Here is an 18,624-nt window from a genome sequence, read left to right as displayed (position 1 = left end):
ATTAGCTGCCGCATTTCCAACATTACAAGTTACTGCACTTCAAAGCTACTTTTATGGCGGTTCAGTAAATAGAATAGACAGGAACATAAAATGACAAAGAGATGTTGATGGATGGAGTAAGTGGGTGAAACTGGAGATGGATTTCAATGAAGGTGAGGGTGAGATCATCGATTTTGCACCAAAAAAGATCCAAATATTATTCAAATGGTGAAAAGCTGGGAACAGTGGGGATCCAAAGAGATTGAGGGATCCATGTACACAGAGGACTCAAATAATGGACGGGTACAAAATAAAACAGAAAAGTTCATGGAATAAGACCATAAAACATAGGAGCAGAAATTAGGCCATTCGGCCCATCGAGTCTGCTCCGCCATTCAATCATGGCTGATAAGTTTCTCAACCCCATTCTCCTGCTTTCTCCCCGTAACCTTTGATCCCCTTACCAATCAAGAACCTATCTATCTCGGTCTTAAATACACTCAATGACCTGGCCTCCACAGCCTTCTGTGGCAATGAATTCCATAGATTCACCGCTGTCTGGCTAAAGAAGTTTCTCCTCATCTCTGTTCTAAAAGGCCTTCCCTTTACTCTGAGGCTGTGCCCTCGGGTCCTAGTCTCTCCTACTAATGGAAACATCTTCCCCACGTCCACTCTATCCAGGCCTTTCAGTATTCTGTAAGTTTCAATCAGGTCCCCCCTCATCCTTCTAAACTCCATCGAGTTTAGACCCAGAGTCCTCAAACGTTCCTCATATGTTAAGCCTTTCATTCCTGGGATCGTTCTCGTGAACCTCCTCTGGACCCTCTCCAGGGCCAGTACATCCTTCCTGAGATACGGGGCCCAAAATTGCTCACAATATTCTAAATGTGGTCTGACCAGAGCCTTATAAAGCCTCAGCAGCACATCCCTGCTTTTATATTCTAGTCCTCTTGAAATAAGTGCCAAATGTTACCCTTTATAAAGAGAGAGTTGAGATATAAAGAGGAGGCAGTTTTGCTACAGCTATATACAAAGCCCTGGTTAGACTGCATCTGAAGAGCTGTGTACAGTTGTGGGTACCGTACATTGGGATATGTTGATCTTGGGTGGAGTCTAGCACAGATCCACCAGAGCATTCCCAGGGCTCCAAGGGTTAGATTATGAGGAGAGATTACATAAACTAAGCTTGTTCCCTAGAAGACAGATGGTTAAGTGGTGATTTGATTGAGTTTTAAAGGAATCTATAAGGTAGATAGATGACGATTTTCTGCTGATAGAGCAGTACAGGGACATAACCTTAAAATCTAAGCCAGGACATTCAGGAGAGAAGTTCAAAGGTGATACAAGTGTTGAAAACTCTCCCACAAGAAGCTGTAGATGCTGGAAGTCGATTAGTAATTTTAAATCTGAGGTTGATGAGAGTTTTGCTGGAAGAGGATGTGAAAGGATGTAAGTAGTGGGGGAAAAGGATCAAATTTGGGAAGATGTGGTAAATCAAAGATTAGAGACAAGGCAAGAGAGAAAGATATTATTATGGGAAATAGACCGTGAGAGGAAGGGATAGAGAGAACAAATCTAACAGTAAGTTAACTGATGAGACGTGAGATTATAAAAAGAATTAGGATAAAACTAAAGGCTCTGCATCTGAATGTACAAAGCATTCGAAACAAAACAGATGAACTGAGAGTGTCCGTAGAGATATATAATTACGATTTGATAGCCATTACGGAGACATGGCTGCAGGAGGACATGGATTGGGTCCTGAATATTGAGGGGTACAGGATATTTAGGAAGGACAGGAAGTGAGGGAAAGGTGGAGGGATGGCTCTGTTAGTTAATGATGGTATTAGCACGATAGAGAGGGATGACCTAAATTCAGGAAACCAGGATGTGGAAATGGTTTGTGTAGAGCTGGGAAATGCTAAAGGCAAGAAGTCACTTGTGGGAGTCATGTACAGGCCCCCTAATAGTAACCACATGGTAGGGTTGAGCATAAAGGAAGAAATAATGGGAGCTTGTCAGAAAGGCACAGTGATAATCATGGGAGATTTTAATTTATATATCGACTGGAAAAGTCAGATGGACAAAGGTAGCCTAGATGAGGAGTTTGTAGAATGTTTCTGGGATAGTTTCTTCGAACAGCATGTTCTGGAGCCAACCAGAATCACTGAACACAATCTGGTGATGCGACGTTAACAGTTGTTTGAACCACTTGCACTAATTTGAGTAGGAAATGCCTCTCTCACACTCGCACAATAAGGTAAACAAATATCCCACCATTCAGTGACCGAGGACCCAAAGCAGTTGCGATGACAAAAAACACCCGCACACCGGAATAATCCAGAAATCTAGGTGGTGAGGGATGGAACTGGAGCCAATCTTTACACACTTTCATTAGCCTTTATCTCAGATTTACGCATTACAAGAATGCACCTCCTCGCCCAACAACCACAGTTTCACCCTGATCTTTATACAGGAGCACGAGTGAATCCCCAGTTAATATCCACCACCTCCATACAATTAATGGATATACAATTAACACACACTGCTTTTCCTCCTGCTGTTTTACCAACAAATGCACAAACAGGTTAAAGTTCACACATACACCCCATGCCAATGTCTATTGAGGTCACATGACCAGCAAGGGTGTCTATTATTAATTCTTTTATTTTTTGTGAATTAGCAATGTAATTAAACACATCTGGATTCTCAATTTGCCATATGTGGCTAGTTACTAGTCCATTGTACGACACTGGCTTAAGGTCATTTCACCACTTTGAGGGACCACTTGCTGTGGCCAAGGGAATTGATGCTGGTTTGACCTCTGACCCTGCAGGTTGGCCCCAGCAACAGCTGGCGGCTGAACAGTCGGAAGGAGGCGGGGTTGCTGTCAGCTATGGTCCTGACACAGAAGATCATTGTTTACCTGTCTGACACCACCTTAATGGACGTGCTGCCCAAGATTAACCAGGATGTGCTTCTTCCTGTGCTGGAGGTGCTCACCTCCCCAAACACCAGGTGGGTCCAACGCCTGGACACCCCTCGGGGAATCCATCTGGCTCTCTCACAGGAACATTAATTAACCTCCAACACTGCTTCACAGAGCAGTGCAGAGTTAGGTACCAGCCTTCACCCTCGAGGGCTGAGATTAACTCCAGGCCAGACACTGAATCTCGTCTACTTTCTGTACAAGTCCCAACAGAGAAGCCTCTGGATTGGCTCAGTAAACGTGGGCCCAAATCGCCAGCGACCCGAATCCACCAATGGCCAGGGTGGGTTGGAAACTCCACACAGGATGTGAGCTGCTGGGAGAAATGGCAGAAAGGCAGTTGATGCTGGTCAGGGCATTTCTGCGATTAGAATTGAGGGCAGTGTAGAGGGAGCTTTACTCTGTATCTAACCCCGTACCGTACCTGTCCTGGGAGTGTTTGATGGGGACAGTGTAGAGGGAGCTTTACTCTGTATCTAACCCCGTGCTGTACCTGTCCTGGGAGTGTTTGATGGGGACAGTGTAGAGGGAGCTTTACTCTGTATCTAACCCCGTGCTGTACCTGTCCTGGGAGTGTTTGATGGGGACAGTGTAGAGGGAGCTTTACTCTGTATCTAACCCCATGCTGTACCTGTCCTGGGAGTGTTTGATGGGGACAGCGTAGAGGAAGCTTTACTCTGTATCTAACCCCGTGCTGTACCCGTCCTGGGAGTGTGTGATGGGGACAGTGATGGAGTGGGGTGTGGGTGGGGGGTCTGGATTCTGGGGGGTCCCTGTAACCAGTATGTGTGTCTCAGTTTCCCCAGCAGAGCACAGGCTCGCATGGCACTCTGTGTGAAGACCCTCAGCCTCATCGCGCTGGTGTGTCTGAGAATCGGACAGGAGATGGTGACTCAGCACATGAGTGAGACACTGCGTCGATTCTTTCAGGGATTCTCCGTCGTTTCTGACCTGAAGCATAGGGTAGGTTGCTCTCTGATAACGCCCGCTCCATGTGCAGCTAATGATCAACCCCGGCTCAATGGGATCTCTCTCGTCACTTGAGTCAGAAGGATGTGGGTTCCAATCCAACTCCAGAGACTGAAAATAAAAATTCAGGCGGGCACTCCCAGGGCAGTACTGAGGGAGTGCTGCACTGTCGGAGGGTCAGTACTGAGGGAGTGCTGCACTGTCGGAGGGTCAGTACTGAGGGAGTGCTGCACTGTCGGAGGGTCAGTACTGAGGGAGTGCTGCACTGTCGGAGGGTCAGTACTGAGGGAGTGCTGCACTGTCAGAGGGTCAGTACTGAGGGAGTGCTGCACTGTCAGAGGGTCAGTACTGAGGGAGTGCTGCACTGTCGGAGGGTCAGTACTGAGGGAGTGCTGCACTGTCGGAGGGTCAGTACTGAGGGAGTGCTGCACTGTCGGAGGGTCAGTACTGAGGGAGTGCTGCACTGTCGGAGGGTCAGTACTGAGGGAGTGCTGCACTGTCGGAGGGTCAGTACTGAGGGAGTGCTGCACTGTCAGAGGGTCAGTACTGAGGGAGTGCTGCACTGTCAGAGGGTCAGTACTGAGGGAGTGCTGCACTGTCGGAGGGTCAGTACTGAGGGAGTGCTGCACTGTCGGAGGGTCAGTACTGAGGGAGTGCTGCACTGTCAGAGGGTCAGTACTGAGGGAGTGCTGCACTGTCGGAGGGTCAGTACTGAGGGAGTGCTGCACTGTCAGAGGGTCAGTACTGAGGGAGTGCTGCACTGTCGGAGGGTCAGTACTGAGGGAGTGCTGCACTGTCAGAGGGTCAGTACTGAGGGAGTGCTGCACTGTCGGAGGGTCAGTACTGAGGGAGTGCTGCACTGTCAGAGGGTCAGTACTGAGGGAGTGCTGCACTGGCAGAGGGTCAGTACTGAGGGAGTGCTGCACTGTCGGGGGGTCAGTACTGAGGGAGTGCTGCACTGTCGGAGGGTCAGTACTGAGGGAGTGCTGCACTGTCGGAGGGTCAGTACTGAGGGAGTGCTGCACTGTCGGAGGGTCAGTACTGAGGGAGTGCTGCACTGTCGGAGGGTCAGTACTGAGGGAGTGCTGCACTGTCGGAGGGTCAGTACGGAGGGAGTGCTGCACTGTCGGAGGGTCAGTACTGAGGGAGTGCTGCACTGTCGGAGGGTCAGTACTGAGGGAGCGCTGCACTGTCGGAGGGTCAGTACTGAGGGAGCGCTGCACTGTCGGAGGGCCAGTACGGAGGGAGTGCTGCACTGTCGGAGGGCCAGTACGGAGGGAGTGCTGCACTGTCGGAGGGCCAGTACGGAGGGAGTGCTGCACTGTCGGAGGGCCAGTACGGAGGGAGTGCTGCACTGTCGGAGGGCCAGTACGGAGGGAGTGCTGCACTGTCGGAGGGTCAGTACTGAGGGAGTGCTGCACTGTCGGAGGGTCAGTACGGAGGGAGTGCTGCACTGTCGGAGGGTCAGTACGGAGGCAGTGCAGCACTGTTGGAGGGTCAGTACTGAGGGAGTGCTGTAAAATGCTATGGGACCTCCTGACGTAGTTTTTCTTTGAAGCTGCAGCTTGGTAAGATGATTATCTAGTTTGTCATTGCTGATCCCCACTCGGGTTGTGTGGAATGTCCTTTGTGGGTGAACTCTTTCTGGGTCTCAGTGTTGGGAGGGATAGTGAGAAACTTGCTCTTCTAGTAACCAGTGCCAGGAGGTATCAGTCCACCAGTCCCACGCTGTGTCAGCGACTATGGGTGAATAAAATGCAAGGTCTTTCCCTGTCCCTTAGGAATCTCCACATTCCCTGTGATTTGTGTTATCTCTACAGATGGGAGTGAGTGAAAACTCCGGAGTCGGATTGGCAGGCCTGTCGGATGGGACTGAACTGGGCTGGGATCTTGCTGCTCTGGAAGAGCTGGAGGTGGTGTTCAGTCTGGAGATGGCCTATTCCGCCTACATCCCTTTCAACTGCCTGATTGGTGAGGACAAGCAGGGGCAGGGCCTGGAGGGAGAGCGTGGTGGAGGGATGGGGGAGGAGGGACTGGCTCAAGATCATTGAGCCCCATCCTAGCGAGTGAGAAATGAGTGTCTGAGCGGACGGCCGTGAGGGGGTCATTTGAAAGCGAGCTGTGTTTTGTGCTGCTGCTCTCTTCTCTCACCTGCGGTTTCTCACTCTTTCTTTCACCCTCATATTTTCACAAGGAAGTTTGTAATTGGCTTTTGGGAGGGGCGTTTAGGAACTCTCTCTCCCAGTCACATCTCGTCGTGTGTCCCAGCATTTCCCTGACTCCCTGTTCCTCCTTTCTCTGCAGCCCTGCCTCCCCCTCTCCTTCCTCCCCCGCCTGTCTCTGTCGGTTTTCTCCCTGTGTGAGAGGACGCGTGTTCTAACCGCCTGTAAAACCGACCTTGGCTGTTGACCTCTTTTGCTGTTCGCAGGCGATTCGATTATTAAGAATGTTTTGCCGAATCACGATCATGTGTGGAAGCTGGTGACCCTGTACCAGGAAACAGTCAGCGTGCGGAGTCCTGAGTCATCGCAGCCGACCTCTCCAGAGGCCCATCAGCAGAAGGGTTTTGCTCTCTCCCTGCGGGATACTCTGGTGGGAGATGACAGAGTGAGCGGGACGTTCGGGAGCGTGACCGTGGGAAACCGCATTGAGATCCCGCAGGACACCGCGTCGGAGGGTCAGCGCTCGGCCCAAGTGAAGCAGAGCCCGAACACCCTGGGATTCGGGGGGTCGGAGGAGGATGGCTCCCTGAAGCAGGAGCTGCCCCGGAGCGCCAGGATGCTGTGTGGGAACTGGCTGGCGTATTGGCAGTACGAGATTGGCCTGAGCCAGTACGATACGCGCTTCTGTTTCCATCAGATCCGGCTGCAGCACTTCACCGGCCACTCGGGCACCATCAAATGCCTGTCCACCTTGAGTGGTGAGGATTTCTTCCTGAGCGCGAGTCGGGACAAGACAGTGCGCCTGTGGCCTCTCTATAACTATGGCGACGGCACCAGAGAGATGGAGCCACGGTTAACCTACTCCGAGCATAGGAAATCTGTCTTCTATGTCCAGCAGGCAGAGGCCCTGCAACAGGTGGTGAGCTGTGATGGGTCTGTTCACCTCTGGGACCAGTTCACAGGTGAGAGTAACAGATAAAGTGAGGAATACTCATCCTGCAGTAACCCAGAAGTGTCCTGCTCTGACTGTGCTCTCCGCTGAGGCAGCAGCAGTTTTTTGTTTCTGCTCCGTGTTCCTGAAAAGTAGAGAGGAAATTGGTTTGGCTGCGTCATTAACAAAACCTAGAGACATTTTGGTGTGTGTGTGTGTGTGGGGTGTGTGTGTGTGTGTGTGTGGGGTGTGTGTGTGTGTGTGTGTGTGTGGGGTGTGTGTGTGTGGGGTGTGTGTGTGTGTGTGGGGTGTGTGTGTGTGGGGTGTGTGTGTGGGGTGTGTGTGTGGGGTGTGTGGGGTGTGTGTGTGGGGTGTGTGTGTGGGGTGTGTGTGTGTGTGTGGGGTGTGTGTGTGTGTGTTTGTGTGTGTGTGTTTGTGTGTGTGTGGGGTGTGTGTGTGGGGTGTGTGTGTGTTTGTGTGGGGCGTGTGTGTGTTTGTGTGTGTGGGGCGTGTGTGTGTGTGTGTGTGTGTGTGGGGCGTGTGTGTGTGTGTGTGTGTGTGTGTGGGGCGTGTGTGTGTGTGTGGGGCGTGTGTGTGTGTGTGGGGCGTGTGTGTGTGTGTGGGGCGTGTGTGTGTGTGTGGGGCGTGTGTGTGTGTGTGGGGCGTGTGTGTGTGTGTGGGGCGTGTGTGTGTGTGTGGGGCGTGTGTGTGTGTGTGGGGCGTGTGTGTGTGTGGGGCGTGTGTGTGTGTGTGGGGCGTGTGTGTGTGTGTGGGGCGTGTGTGTGTGTGTGGGGCGTGTGTGTGTGTGTGGGGCGTGTGTGTGTGTGTGGGGCGTGTGTGTGTGTGTGGGGCGTGTGTGTGTGTGTGGGGCGTGTGTGTGTGTGTGTGTGTGGGGCGTGTGTGTGTGTGTGTGTGTGGGGCGTGTGTGTGTGTGTGGGGCGTGTGTGTGTGTGTGGGGCGTGTGTGTGTGTGTGGGGCGTGTGTGTGTGTGTGTGTGGGGCGTGTGTGTGTGTGGGGGGCGTGTGTGTGTGTGTGTGTGTGTGTGTGTGTGTGTGTGTGTGGGGCGTGTGTGTGTGTGTGTGTGTGTGTGTGTGTGGGGCGTGTGTGTGTGTGTGTGTGTGTGTGGGGCGTGTGTGTGTGTGTGTGGGGCGTGTGTGTGTGTGTGTGGGGCGTGTGTGTGTGTGTGTGGGGCGTGTGTGTGTGTGGCATGTGTGTGGGGCGTGTGTGGGGGTGCGTGTGGCGTGTGTGTGGGGGTGCGTGTGGCGTGTGTGTGGGGGTGCGTGTGGCGTGTGTGTGGGGGTGCGTGTGGCGTGTGTGGGGGTGCGTGTGGCGTGTGTGGGGGTGCGTGTGGCGTGTGTGGGGGTGCGTGTGGCGTGTGTGGGAGGGCGTGTGGCGTGTGTGGGGGGGCGTGTGGCGTGTGTGGGGGGGCGTGTGGCGTGTGTGGGGGGGCGTGTGGCGTGTGTGGGGGGGCGTGTGGCGTGTGTGGGGGGGCGTGTGGCGTGTGTGGGGGGGCGTGTGGCGTGTGTGGGGGGGCGTGTGGCGTGTGTGGGGGGGCGTGTGGCGTGTGTGGGGGGGCGTGTGGCGTGTGTGGGGGGGCGTGTGGCGTGTGTGGGGGGGCGTGTGGCGTGTGTGGGGGGGCGTGTGGCGTGTGTGGGGGGCGTGTGTGGGGGTGGCGTGTGTGTGGGGGTGGCGTGTGTGTGGGGGTGGCGTGTGTGTGGGGGTGGCGTGTGTGTGGGGGTGGCGTGTGTGTGGGGGTGGCGTGTGGCGTGTGTGGGGGTGGCGTGTGGCGTGTGTGTGGGGGGCGTGTGGCGTGTGTGTGGGGGGCGTGTGGCGTGTGTGGGGGGGCGTGTGGCGTGTGTGGGGGGGCGTGTGGCGTGTGTGGGGGGCGTGTGGCGTGTGTGTGTGTGTGTGGGGCATGCGCGTGTGTGAGGGTGGCGTGTGTGGGGGTGGCGTGTGCATGTGGGGGTGGCGTGTGCGTGTGGGGGTGGCGTGTGGGGTGGGCGTGTGGCGTGTGGGGTGGGCGTGTGGCGTGGGGTGTGGGGTGGGCGTGTGGGGTGTGGGGTAGGGGTGTGGGGTGGGCGTGTGGGGTGTGGGGTGGGCGTGTGGGGTGTGGGGTGGGCGTGTGGGGTGTGGGGTGGGCATGTGGCGTGTGGGTGTGCGTGGGGCGTGTGGGGGCGTGCGTGTGGTACGTGTGATTGTGTGGGGAGTGCATGCGTGTGTGTGTGGAGCGTGCGTGATTGTGTCGTGCATGCGTGTGTGTGTGGAGCGTGATTGTGTGGTATGTATGTGTGTGTCGTGCGTGCGTGATTGTGGCATGCGTGTGTGTGGGGTGTGCGTGTGTGCGGGGCGTGATTGTGGCGTGCGTGTGTGTGGGGCGTGATTGTGTGGTGCGTGTGTGTGGGGTGTGGGGCGTGTGTGTGGTGCGTGCGTGTGTGCAGGGCATGATTGTGGCGTGCGTGTGTGTGGTGCGTGCGTGTGTGTGGGGCGTGATTGTGTGGTGCGTGCGTGTGTGTGGGGCGTGTGTGATTGTGTCGTGTGTGTGTGTGTGTGTGGAGCGTGATTGTGTGGGACGTGCATGTGTGTGTGTGGGGCGTGCGTGCGTGATTGTGTCGTGCGTGTGTGTGGGGTGTGGGGTGCGTGCGTGTCTGTGTGGAGCGTGATTGTGTGGTGCGTGCGTGTGTGTGGGACGTGCATGCGTGTGTGTGTGGGGCGTGCGTGCGTGATTGTGTCGTGCGTGTGTGTGGGGCGTGCGCGTGTGGGGCGTGCGCGTGTGGGGCGTGCGCGTGTGGGGCGTGCGCGTGTGGGGCGTGCGCGTGTGGGGCGTGCGCGTGTGGGGCGTGCGCGTGTGGGGCGTGCGCGTGTGGGGCGTGCGTGTGTGGGGCGTGCGTGTGTGGGGCGTGCGTGTGTGGGGCGTGCGTGTGTGGGGCGTGCGTGTGTGGGGCGTGCGTGTGGGTGTGGGGCATGCGTGTGGGTGTGGGGCATGCATGTGTGTCAGCCTGGGTGTGTAACCGTGCGCGTGTGGACCGGGGGCTGAATGAGGGGGTGGGTTGTGTTTTGGGAGCTGAGGGGTTTGGGGCAAATGGGCTGCGCCCTGTTTGGTTTCTGATTGGCTGATGGTTTGTTTCAATTCCGTGCCCTGCTGTTCCAGCGTCAGCCAGGAGAGGCCCTGAGTGAGTGGGGGGGGTATGGGGGGGCCGAGGGCCATGGGGGGAGTGGGGCCTGTTGGCTGGGCGGGCGGGGCATTGGCGGAAATGGGGGGGCGGGGCTGGGTGTGGCCATGGGGAGTCAATGGGGGAGTGGGGCTGGGTGTGTGGATGTAGGGAAACATGGCTTTGTAGTCAGGCTCCACAGGTTTCCATACAGGTTCGGGTCTCCGGACAATTATTCACGACCCCCGAGTTCGGAGCACAGTTCCTGACCGGCCCAACTCTCTTTTCCAGGGAGGCCGATCAGGATTTTTGATGCCTTTGACTCTCGGAATCCAGTCACTGCTGTCACCTCCATGCCAGCTCCGCACTGCAGCATCATCACTGGGACAGCGGACTCTGTGCTGCACTTCATCGACCCCCGGAAACCAGGACTACAGGTGCACACCAGCCCTCTCCCTGGGCACTAAAACCTCATCCAGCTACCCCCTCCCCAAAGTCTGTCCACACGTTCCATCCCCAAGGCCTCCAAACCTCCCTCTTCAACACTCAGAGGGTCAGTGCTGAGGGAGCGCCACACTGTCGCAGGGTCAGTACTGAGGGAGTGCCGCATTGTCGGAGGGTCAGTACTGAGGGAGTGCCGCATTGTCGGAGGGTCAGTACTGAGGGAGTGCCGCACTGTCGGAGGGTCAGTACTGAGGGAGTGCCGCACTGTCGGAGGGTCAGTACTGAGGGAGTGCCGCATTGTCGGAGGGTCAGTACTGAGGGAGTGCCGCATTGTCGGAGGGTCAGTACTGAGGGAGTGCCGCATTGTCGGAGGGTCAGTACTGAGGGAGTGCCGCATTGTCGGAGGGTCAGTACTGAGGGAGTGCCGCATTGTCGGAGGGTCAGTACTGAGGGAGTGCCGCACTGTCGGAGGGTCAGTACTGAGGGAGTGCCGCATTGTCAGAGGGTCAGTACTGAGGGAGTGCCGCATTGTCGGAGGGTCAGTACTGAGGGAGTGCCGCACTGTCGGAGGGTCAGTACTGAGGGAGTGCCGCATTGTCGGAGGGTCAGTACTGAGGGAGTGCCGCACTGTCGGAGGGTCAGTACTGAGGGAGTGCTGCACTGTCGGAGGGTCAGTACTGAGGGAGTGTCACAGGGTCAGTACTGAGGGAGTACCGCACTGTCGCAGGGTCAGTACTGAGGAAGTACCGCACTGTCGCAGGGTCAGTACTGAGGGGGTGTCGCAGGGTCAGTACTGAGGGAGTACCGCACTGTCGCAGGGTCAGTGCCGAGGGAGCGTCGCAGGGTCAGTGCCGAGGGAGCGCCGCACTGTCGCAGGGTCAGTGCCGAGGGAGCGCCGCACTGTCGGAGGGTCAGTGCCGAGGGAGCGCCGCACTGTCGGAGGGTCAGTGCTGAGGGAGTTCCTGGCTTGTAGAGAGGAGAAATCAACCGGGGTTCCTGCTACTGGTCGCTGTGCTACAATCTTGTGGAATTTGGGCTGTGGCGAGGGGGCAGTGTTGCACTGGGTATGATTTGTCCCTCTCTAAATCACCTTGTCTTGTCTTGTGCTGTGGAGTTTGCAGCTCATTAAGATTCAGTGAGATGAATGTTTGGTTCGAGTCGATCCCTGGGCATCACCATTTTGGGACTTGTTTTGCAGCATGAATTCAGACTGAACAGCAGTATGACGGCGGGGCTGATTCGCTGCATGGCAGTCAGTCCAAGCGGCCGCTCCGTTGCTGTGGGATTCTCATCGGGCTATATTTACCTGCTGGACACCAGGACTGGTCTGATCATGAGAGTGTGGCAGGCACATGAGAGTGACATCCTTCAACTCAAGGTACGTCAAGGGCCTTATCACTGTCCCAAGGGGCCCCGGGGATGTGGGGGAGATGTAGTCACTGCACTGTGGGACCTGGAGGGGTTGAGGGACTAGATCTTCTGTTGTGGGGACCCCCCCACTTGATGGGAGACCTTGTCTCCCAGTGCAGGACCCCTGGTCATTGCATCGGGGATATTACCCCACAGACCAGGGCACAGGGGTCAGTGAGTCAAAGCTCGGGGTGGGTTAGCCTGTAGCCTGGCATAGCCTCTGCCAACTGCCCAGCTCACTGAGCGCGCAACACAGGAAATACTCAAGTATGTGTGACTGAGCCTCTGAGCAGCTGGATGGGGCCCCAATGAGTGTCCTTGACCTGTGAAGTTAAACAAACCTAAGGTGATCTCTTGGCCTTGTTCAGGTCACTGGGTCGGAGCTGGTGGCAGTTACCAACCTGAGCTCCTGGTTTAAAAACTCCCGTTGCTCAGGTTTCAGGGGCTGAGGGGGAGGCTAGGGTGCTTGAAATGGGACCGGACTGTCTCCTACCCCTTCAACCCCAGACTTGGGCACTGACATTCTGCTCTGAATCATTCCCTGGTTTTCGCACTGATCTTTGGCACAGTCACTGACTATCCCGCTGCTAAACTCTGTGTGAAACACTGTACCCTGGGCACTGGACCCTTCTCCACGCAATCGCACAACCCCCCCTTTTTCCAAACACTGAACCATTCCACACTTGGGGAATTGGTGGTCAGAAAGGGGATTGATGGAAAACTTTCATTAAACCATTTCCCTGTGAAATGTTTGATGGTACTGATCACAGATTGATGACTGCTCCCTCTTTTCCCTGAGACTAACCAATGTCCACCCACAAACTCTTCTCCAATGAGCTAGAGTCTTGCAGCATATTGAATAGTAACTTTCCAAAGGGAATTGAAGGAATACTCAGAGCTTAAAGAACTGTCAAAACCAGGCAACTTCTGGAGAGGGTGAACATAGGAGCAGGAGTAGGTCATTCAGCTCATCGAGCCTGCTCCGCTATGCAATATGATCATGGCTGATCATCCACTTCAATGCCTTTTTCCCCACACTATCCCCATATCCCTTTATGTCGTTGATATTTAGAAATCTATCAATCTCTCCCTTAAACATACTCAATGACTGAGCTTCCACAGCCCTCTAGGGTAGAGAATTCCAAAGATTCACAACCCTCTGAGTAAAGAAATTTCTCCTCATCTCAGTTGTAAGTGGCTTCCCCCTCATATTGAAATTGTGTCCCCTGGTTCTAGACTCCCCAACCAGGGAAACACCTTACCTGCATCTACCTATTCCTTTAAGTATTTTGTAGGTTTCAATGAGATCACCTCTCATTCTTTGAAACTCTAGAGAATACAGGCCCAGTTTCCCCAATCTCTCTTCATAAAACAGTCCTGCCATCCCCGGAACAAATCTGGTGAACCTTTGTTGCACTTCCTCTATGGCAATAATATTCTTTCTGAGGTAAGGAGGCAAAAACTGCACACAGTACTCCAGGTGCAGCCTAACCAAGCTTCTATACAATTGAAGCAAGACTTCACTACTCCTGTACTCAAATCCTCTTGCGATAAAGGCTAACATTCCATTAACCTTCCTAATTGCCTGCTGCACCTGCTGTTAGCCTTCAGTGAGTTATGGACAAGGACACCCAGGTCCCTTTGTACATCTACACTTTCTAATCTCTAACCGTTTAGGAAATACTCTGCACATCTGCTCCTCCTACCAAAGTGGATAACCTCACATTTTTCCACCACATTATATTCCATCTGCCATGTTCTTGCCCACTCACTAAGTCTGTCCAAATCCTCCTGTAGCCGCTTTCCATCTTCCTCACAACACACATTCCTGTCTAGCTTTGTGCCATCCACAAACTTGGAAATATTACATCTGGTCCCCACATCTAAATCAGTGATATATATTGTGAACAGCTGGGGCCCAAGTACTGATCCTTGCGGTCCCCCCACTAGTCACAGCCTGTCAATGCGAGAATGACCTATCTATTCCTACTCTCTGTTTTCTGCCTGTTAACCAATCCTTAGTCCATGCCAGTATATTACCTCCTATCCCATGTGCTTTTAATTTGCTAATCAACCTCCTGTGGGGGACGTTATCAAAAGCCTTCTGAAAATCCAAGTATACTATGCCTACCGACTCCCCTTTATCAATTCTGTTAGTAACATCCTCAAAACACTTCAACAGGTTCATCAAACATGATTTCTCATTCATAAATTCATGCTGACTACGCCCAATCAGATCATGATTATCCAAGTATCCATTAATCACATCCTTTAAAACAGATGCCAGCATTTTCCCTACTCCTGATGTAAGGCTAACAGGTCTGGAGTTCCCTGTTTTCTCTCTCCCTCCCTCCTTAAATAATGGGGTGACATTTGCCACTTCCAATCTGCAGGAACCATTCCAGAATCTATAGAATTTTGATAGATGATCACAATGCATCCACTATCTCTAAAGCAACCTCTTTCAACAGTCTGGGATACAGAATATCAGGTCTTGGGGACTTAACAACCTTCAGCCCCATTCATTTCTCCAATACAACCTTTTTACTAATCCTAATTTCCTTCAAATTCTCATTCTCCCGAGTCCCTTGGATCTCTAATTCTGGGAGATTTCCTGTATCTTCCTCTGAAAACAGAAACAAAGTAATCATTTAGCTTCTCTGCCATTTCTCTTCTCCCCATTACGAATTCTCCTGACCTGCCTGTATTGGACCCACATTTGTCTTCGCCAAACGTTTCCTTTCTACAAACCTATAGAAGCTTTTACAGTCTGTTTTTATGTTTTTTGCTAGTTTAATTCATATTCTATTCTCTCTTTCTTTATCAGTTTCTTGGTCCTCCTTTGCTGGATTCTAAAACCCCCCTCCAATCCTCAGGTTTACTACTGTTCCTGGTAACTTTATAAGCCTTTCCTTTTAATCTTATACAATCCTTAACTTTCTTTGTTAGCTGCAGTTGACTGACTTTTCTATTTGGGTTTTTGTGCCTTGAAGGAATATATAGTTGTTGTAAACTGTGTAATAATTCTTTAAAGACTATTAACACTATGAATGCAGATTGTTCTCACTGCTTAGTGAATCAGTAACTAGGGAGCAGCGTGAGGATTGTCACTGGTTGGTGAATTGGTAACTAGTCAGACAGTGAGGACATTGAGTTCTGTTGAAGGGTCATGAGGACTCGAAACGTCAACTCTTTTCTTCTCCGCCGATGCTGCCAGACCTGCTGAGTTTTTCCAGGTAATTCTGTTTTTGTTTTGGATTTCCAGCATCCGCAGTAGATTTTTGTTTTTATCAGACAGTGAGGATTGTCACTGGCTAGTGAGTTGGTAACTAGGGAGCAGAGTGACGATTATACTGGCTAGTGAACCGGTAACTAGGGAGACTGAGTGAGGATTGTGACTGGTTATTTAATCAGTAACTAGGGAGATGGAGTGGCGATTATCACTGGCTAGCAAATCGGTAACTAGGGAGACGGAGTGAGGATTGTCACTGGTTAGTAAATCAGTAACTAGGGGGAGGGAGGGAGGGTTATCACAGTGACTAAAATTCAGTCATGGAAAGGTTTATTTCCAATCTTGGGATGTGGGCATTGCTGGAAAGACTGATATTTATCACCCTTCCCCAAGGACAATTTCATCAACCCTGGTGTGGGACCACTAACTTAAACCGACTCAAACCAACTCTCACATTCACTCCCTCCACCACCGACGCACAGTGGCAGCAGTGCGTACCATCTACATGATGCACTGCAGGAATTCACCAAGGCTCTTTCGACAGCACCTTCCAAACCCATGACCACTACCATCTAGAAGGACAAGAGCAGCAGATGCATGGGAAGGCCACCACCTGGAAGTTCCCCTCCAAGCCACTCACCATCCTGACTTGGAAATATATCGCCGTTCCTTCACTGTCACTGGATCAAAATCCTGGAACTCCCTCCCTAATAGCACTGTGGGTGTACCTACACCACATGGACTGCAGCAGTTCAAGAAGGCAGCTCACCACCACCTTCTCAAGGGCAATTAGGGATGGGCAATAAATGCTGGCCTAGCCAGCGACACCCACATCCCGAGAACAAATTTAAAAAATTGTTCAAACATAAAAAGAAAGGAGCAAGAGAAGACCAGCCGGCCCTCGAGCCTGCCTCGCCATTTAGTCTGATCATGGCTGATCTTTTGCCTCGCCTCATCTTTTCTGTTTGCTCTCCATATCCCTTGAATCCCTGCGAGATCAAAAATCTGTCTCAGCCTTATGTTATGCTGAACCTTTATAAAGCTCTGGTTAGGCCCCAACTACAGTATTGCATCCAGTTCTGGTCACCACATTTTAGAAAGGATGTGAAGGTTCTTGACAAGATGCGGAGAAGATTTACCAGAATGGTTCCAAGGTTGAAAGGTTTTATCTACAAGGTTAGGTTGGAGAATCTAAGATTGTTCTCCTTGGAGAAATTAAATTGAGGGAGATTTGACACAGGTGTACAAGATTATGACAGGTTTAGGTGAGGCAGACAAGGAGAAACCATTCCCATCAGTTGATGCTACAAGGACCAGGGGACGTGGATTTAAGGTTTTGGGCAAGAGATGCAGGGGAAATGTGAGGAAGAACATTTTTTGCCTAGCAAGTGGTAATGAGCTGGAACTCTCTGTCTATGAGGGTGGTGGAAGCAGAGACGATAAATAATTTCAAAAGGAAATTGATGGGTATGAGGGAGATAAACTTACAGGGGTAGAACGGGGGAGGGGGATTGACTAGATTGCTCCATGGAGAGCCAGCAAGAGCTCAATGGGCTGAATGGCCACCTCATGCCTTGTAAATTATTCTTATGACTGGAGTCACATATGGGCACAGACCAGGTGAAGACAGTAGGCTTCCTTCCCCGAAGGACGTTAGCGAATCAATTGGGTTTTAACTGTGATCTGACAGTTGGCACAGTTGTTTCATTTGGTGCTGGGTGATCAACCGATTTACTGGATTCAGTTTCTCAATTTCTATGGTGGGATTTGAACTCTCCAACGCTTGACTGCTTGTCCAGCTCCACCCCCACTGGCTTGCAGTATATAATTTGACGTGTTACAGGCTGGCGAGGGTTAAATGAGTTGTGTTTGCATTCTGTGGGCCAGTGCGTGGGCGAGGGAGTGTTTTTATTTTGGCTAAAATTTCACAGAAGGGTAAACATGGCAGCGGCAGTCATGATGGTGACTGGCCCCTGGGTCCATGGTTCACTGGCCTCACTCACCAACCTGTCCCATCAGTCTTCTTCATGGGGAGTTTAACCCAAGCGCCAGCCCTGTGGAACCCCTCAATCGCTGCAATATCTGTCAAGGCTGAATAAATGTAGATGTTTAAAACTGATACATAACAACCCGTTTGATTTGTCCCTAGTCAACCAAAAGCTCTGGAATTGTTCCTCTAAACCTCTTCACCTCCTTTTATGAGCCTCCCTCAAACTTATATCTTTGACCAAGTTTCTGGTCACCTGTCTCCTACTCTGCTCCCTCTGAGTCAATGTCAAAAATGTCTTTATTGAGAATGCACTTGTTAAGCTCCTTGGGGTATTGTGCTGCTTTAAAGGTGCTATATAAATGCAGGTGGTTGTTGCTGTCCTGCCACTCATTCAGTTTTCCTTTTCCTTTGCTCAGACCGCGGAGGGGAATGTTGTGGTCAGTTCCTCGACTGATCACTGCCTCACTATCTGGAAAGAGTCCGACCAGAAGCCTTTCCACCATTACAGGTCACCCTCTGACCCCGTGCACACTTTCGATCTCCATGGTAACGAGATTGTAGCCGGCACGGCGGCCAATCGCATTGGAATCTACTCGCTGTTGGGCGCCTCGGCCCCAGTTGCCATGAACAAACTGAGCTCCGAGAACTTCCGCGGGACACTGACAAGCCTGGGGATCCTTCCCGCCAAGCGCCTGCTCCTGCTGGGATCTGACAACGGAGTGATCAGGCTGCTTGCTTAGCCCAGTGTCCACTCCTGAAGGCCAGAGGAACAAGCACAACCTTAATAAGTAGAAACCTTTGTGCACCAAGCTCACACTTGGTGATTAGCAACGAGGAAGTTCACCCCTCAATCAAACACACTCACATTCCAGTGATGTGCACAGAATTGCTCAAGTGATGCCCCTCCTGGTTGAACAGCCACACCCCCCCCCGCCGCCCCTTCCACCCACCCCCTCCCCCAATCCCAGGAGTGAAGCAAGATTTGCTGTTTTCAGACTGTTTCTTTTTTATATACTGTACAGTGAATCTGCCAGTCGGATTTCTGTATCTGAAAGAGAGGAAACTGTTCCCAGGATTTCAAAATATCTGATCGGCCAAGAAAACCGCCGGGACATTTTTTTTAAAAAGTAAAGTTTCTATCAGCATTGTTTGTTTTGTTTTTGCATTTGGAGTGCTCAGTCAGTCAGCGTTCACCAAGGCCTTGACAGAGTTTTGAGGTCTTGAAGATTTGGTGCTAGTGATTTTCTCCCAGGAATGTTTGTTCACTCTATATCAATGCTCAGGTGAAGGATGGAATCTCCTGTCTCAGTGCCTTGGTTACCCCAACCCCCCACCCCCAGCCAGACCGCTCACCACCCCCCCCACCCCG

The 18,624-nt window shown here is 52.4% G+C and overlaps 1 protein-coding gene across 5 annotated transcripts in view; it reads left to right on the top strand.

The window, feature by feature from the left end:
- Positions 1 to 18,391, top strand: part of wdr81 (WD repeat domain 81) — a 30,618-nt gene extending 12,227 nt beyond the window's left edge. For 4 of the 5 annotated variants that reach the window (XM_078548320.1, XM_078548319.1, XM_078548322.1 and 1 more), the window contains exons 5-11: positions 2,816 to 2,997; positions 3,766 to 3,931; positions 5,758 to 5,908; positions 6,366 to 7,061; positions 10,471 to 10,616; positions 11,822 to 12,001; positions 17,672 to 18,391. In XM_078548320.1, the coding sequence (XP_078404446.1) occupies positions 2,816 to 2,997; positions 3,766 to 3,931; positions 5,758 to 5,908; positions 6,366 to 7,061; positions 10,471 to 10,616; positions 11,822 to 12,001; positions 17,672 to 17,995 (1,845 nt within the window). In that variant the 3' untranslated portion in view covers positions 17,996 to 18,391. The remainder of the gene's footprint in view (positions 1 to 2,815; positions 2,998 to 3,765; positions 3,932 to 5,757; positions 5,909 to 6,365; positions 7,062 to 10,470; positions 10,617 to 11,821; positions 12,002 to 17,671) is intronic. The other variant, XM_078548324.1, reaches the window with a different exon arrangement.
- The last annotated feature ends 233 nt before the right edge of the window (positions 18,392 to 18,624 follow it).

The sequence above is a fragment of the Cetorhinus maximus genome, chromosome 9 (genome assembly GCF_964194155.1).
Source record: "Cetorhinus maximus chromosome 9, sCetMax3.hap1.1, whole genome shotgun sequence".
NCBI lineage: Eukaryota > Metazoa > Chordata > Chondrichthyes > Lamniformes > Cetorhinidae > Cetorhinus > Cetorhinus maximus.
This window is presented reverse-complemented; position numbering and strand designations above follow the sequence as displayed.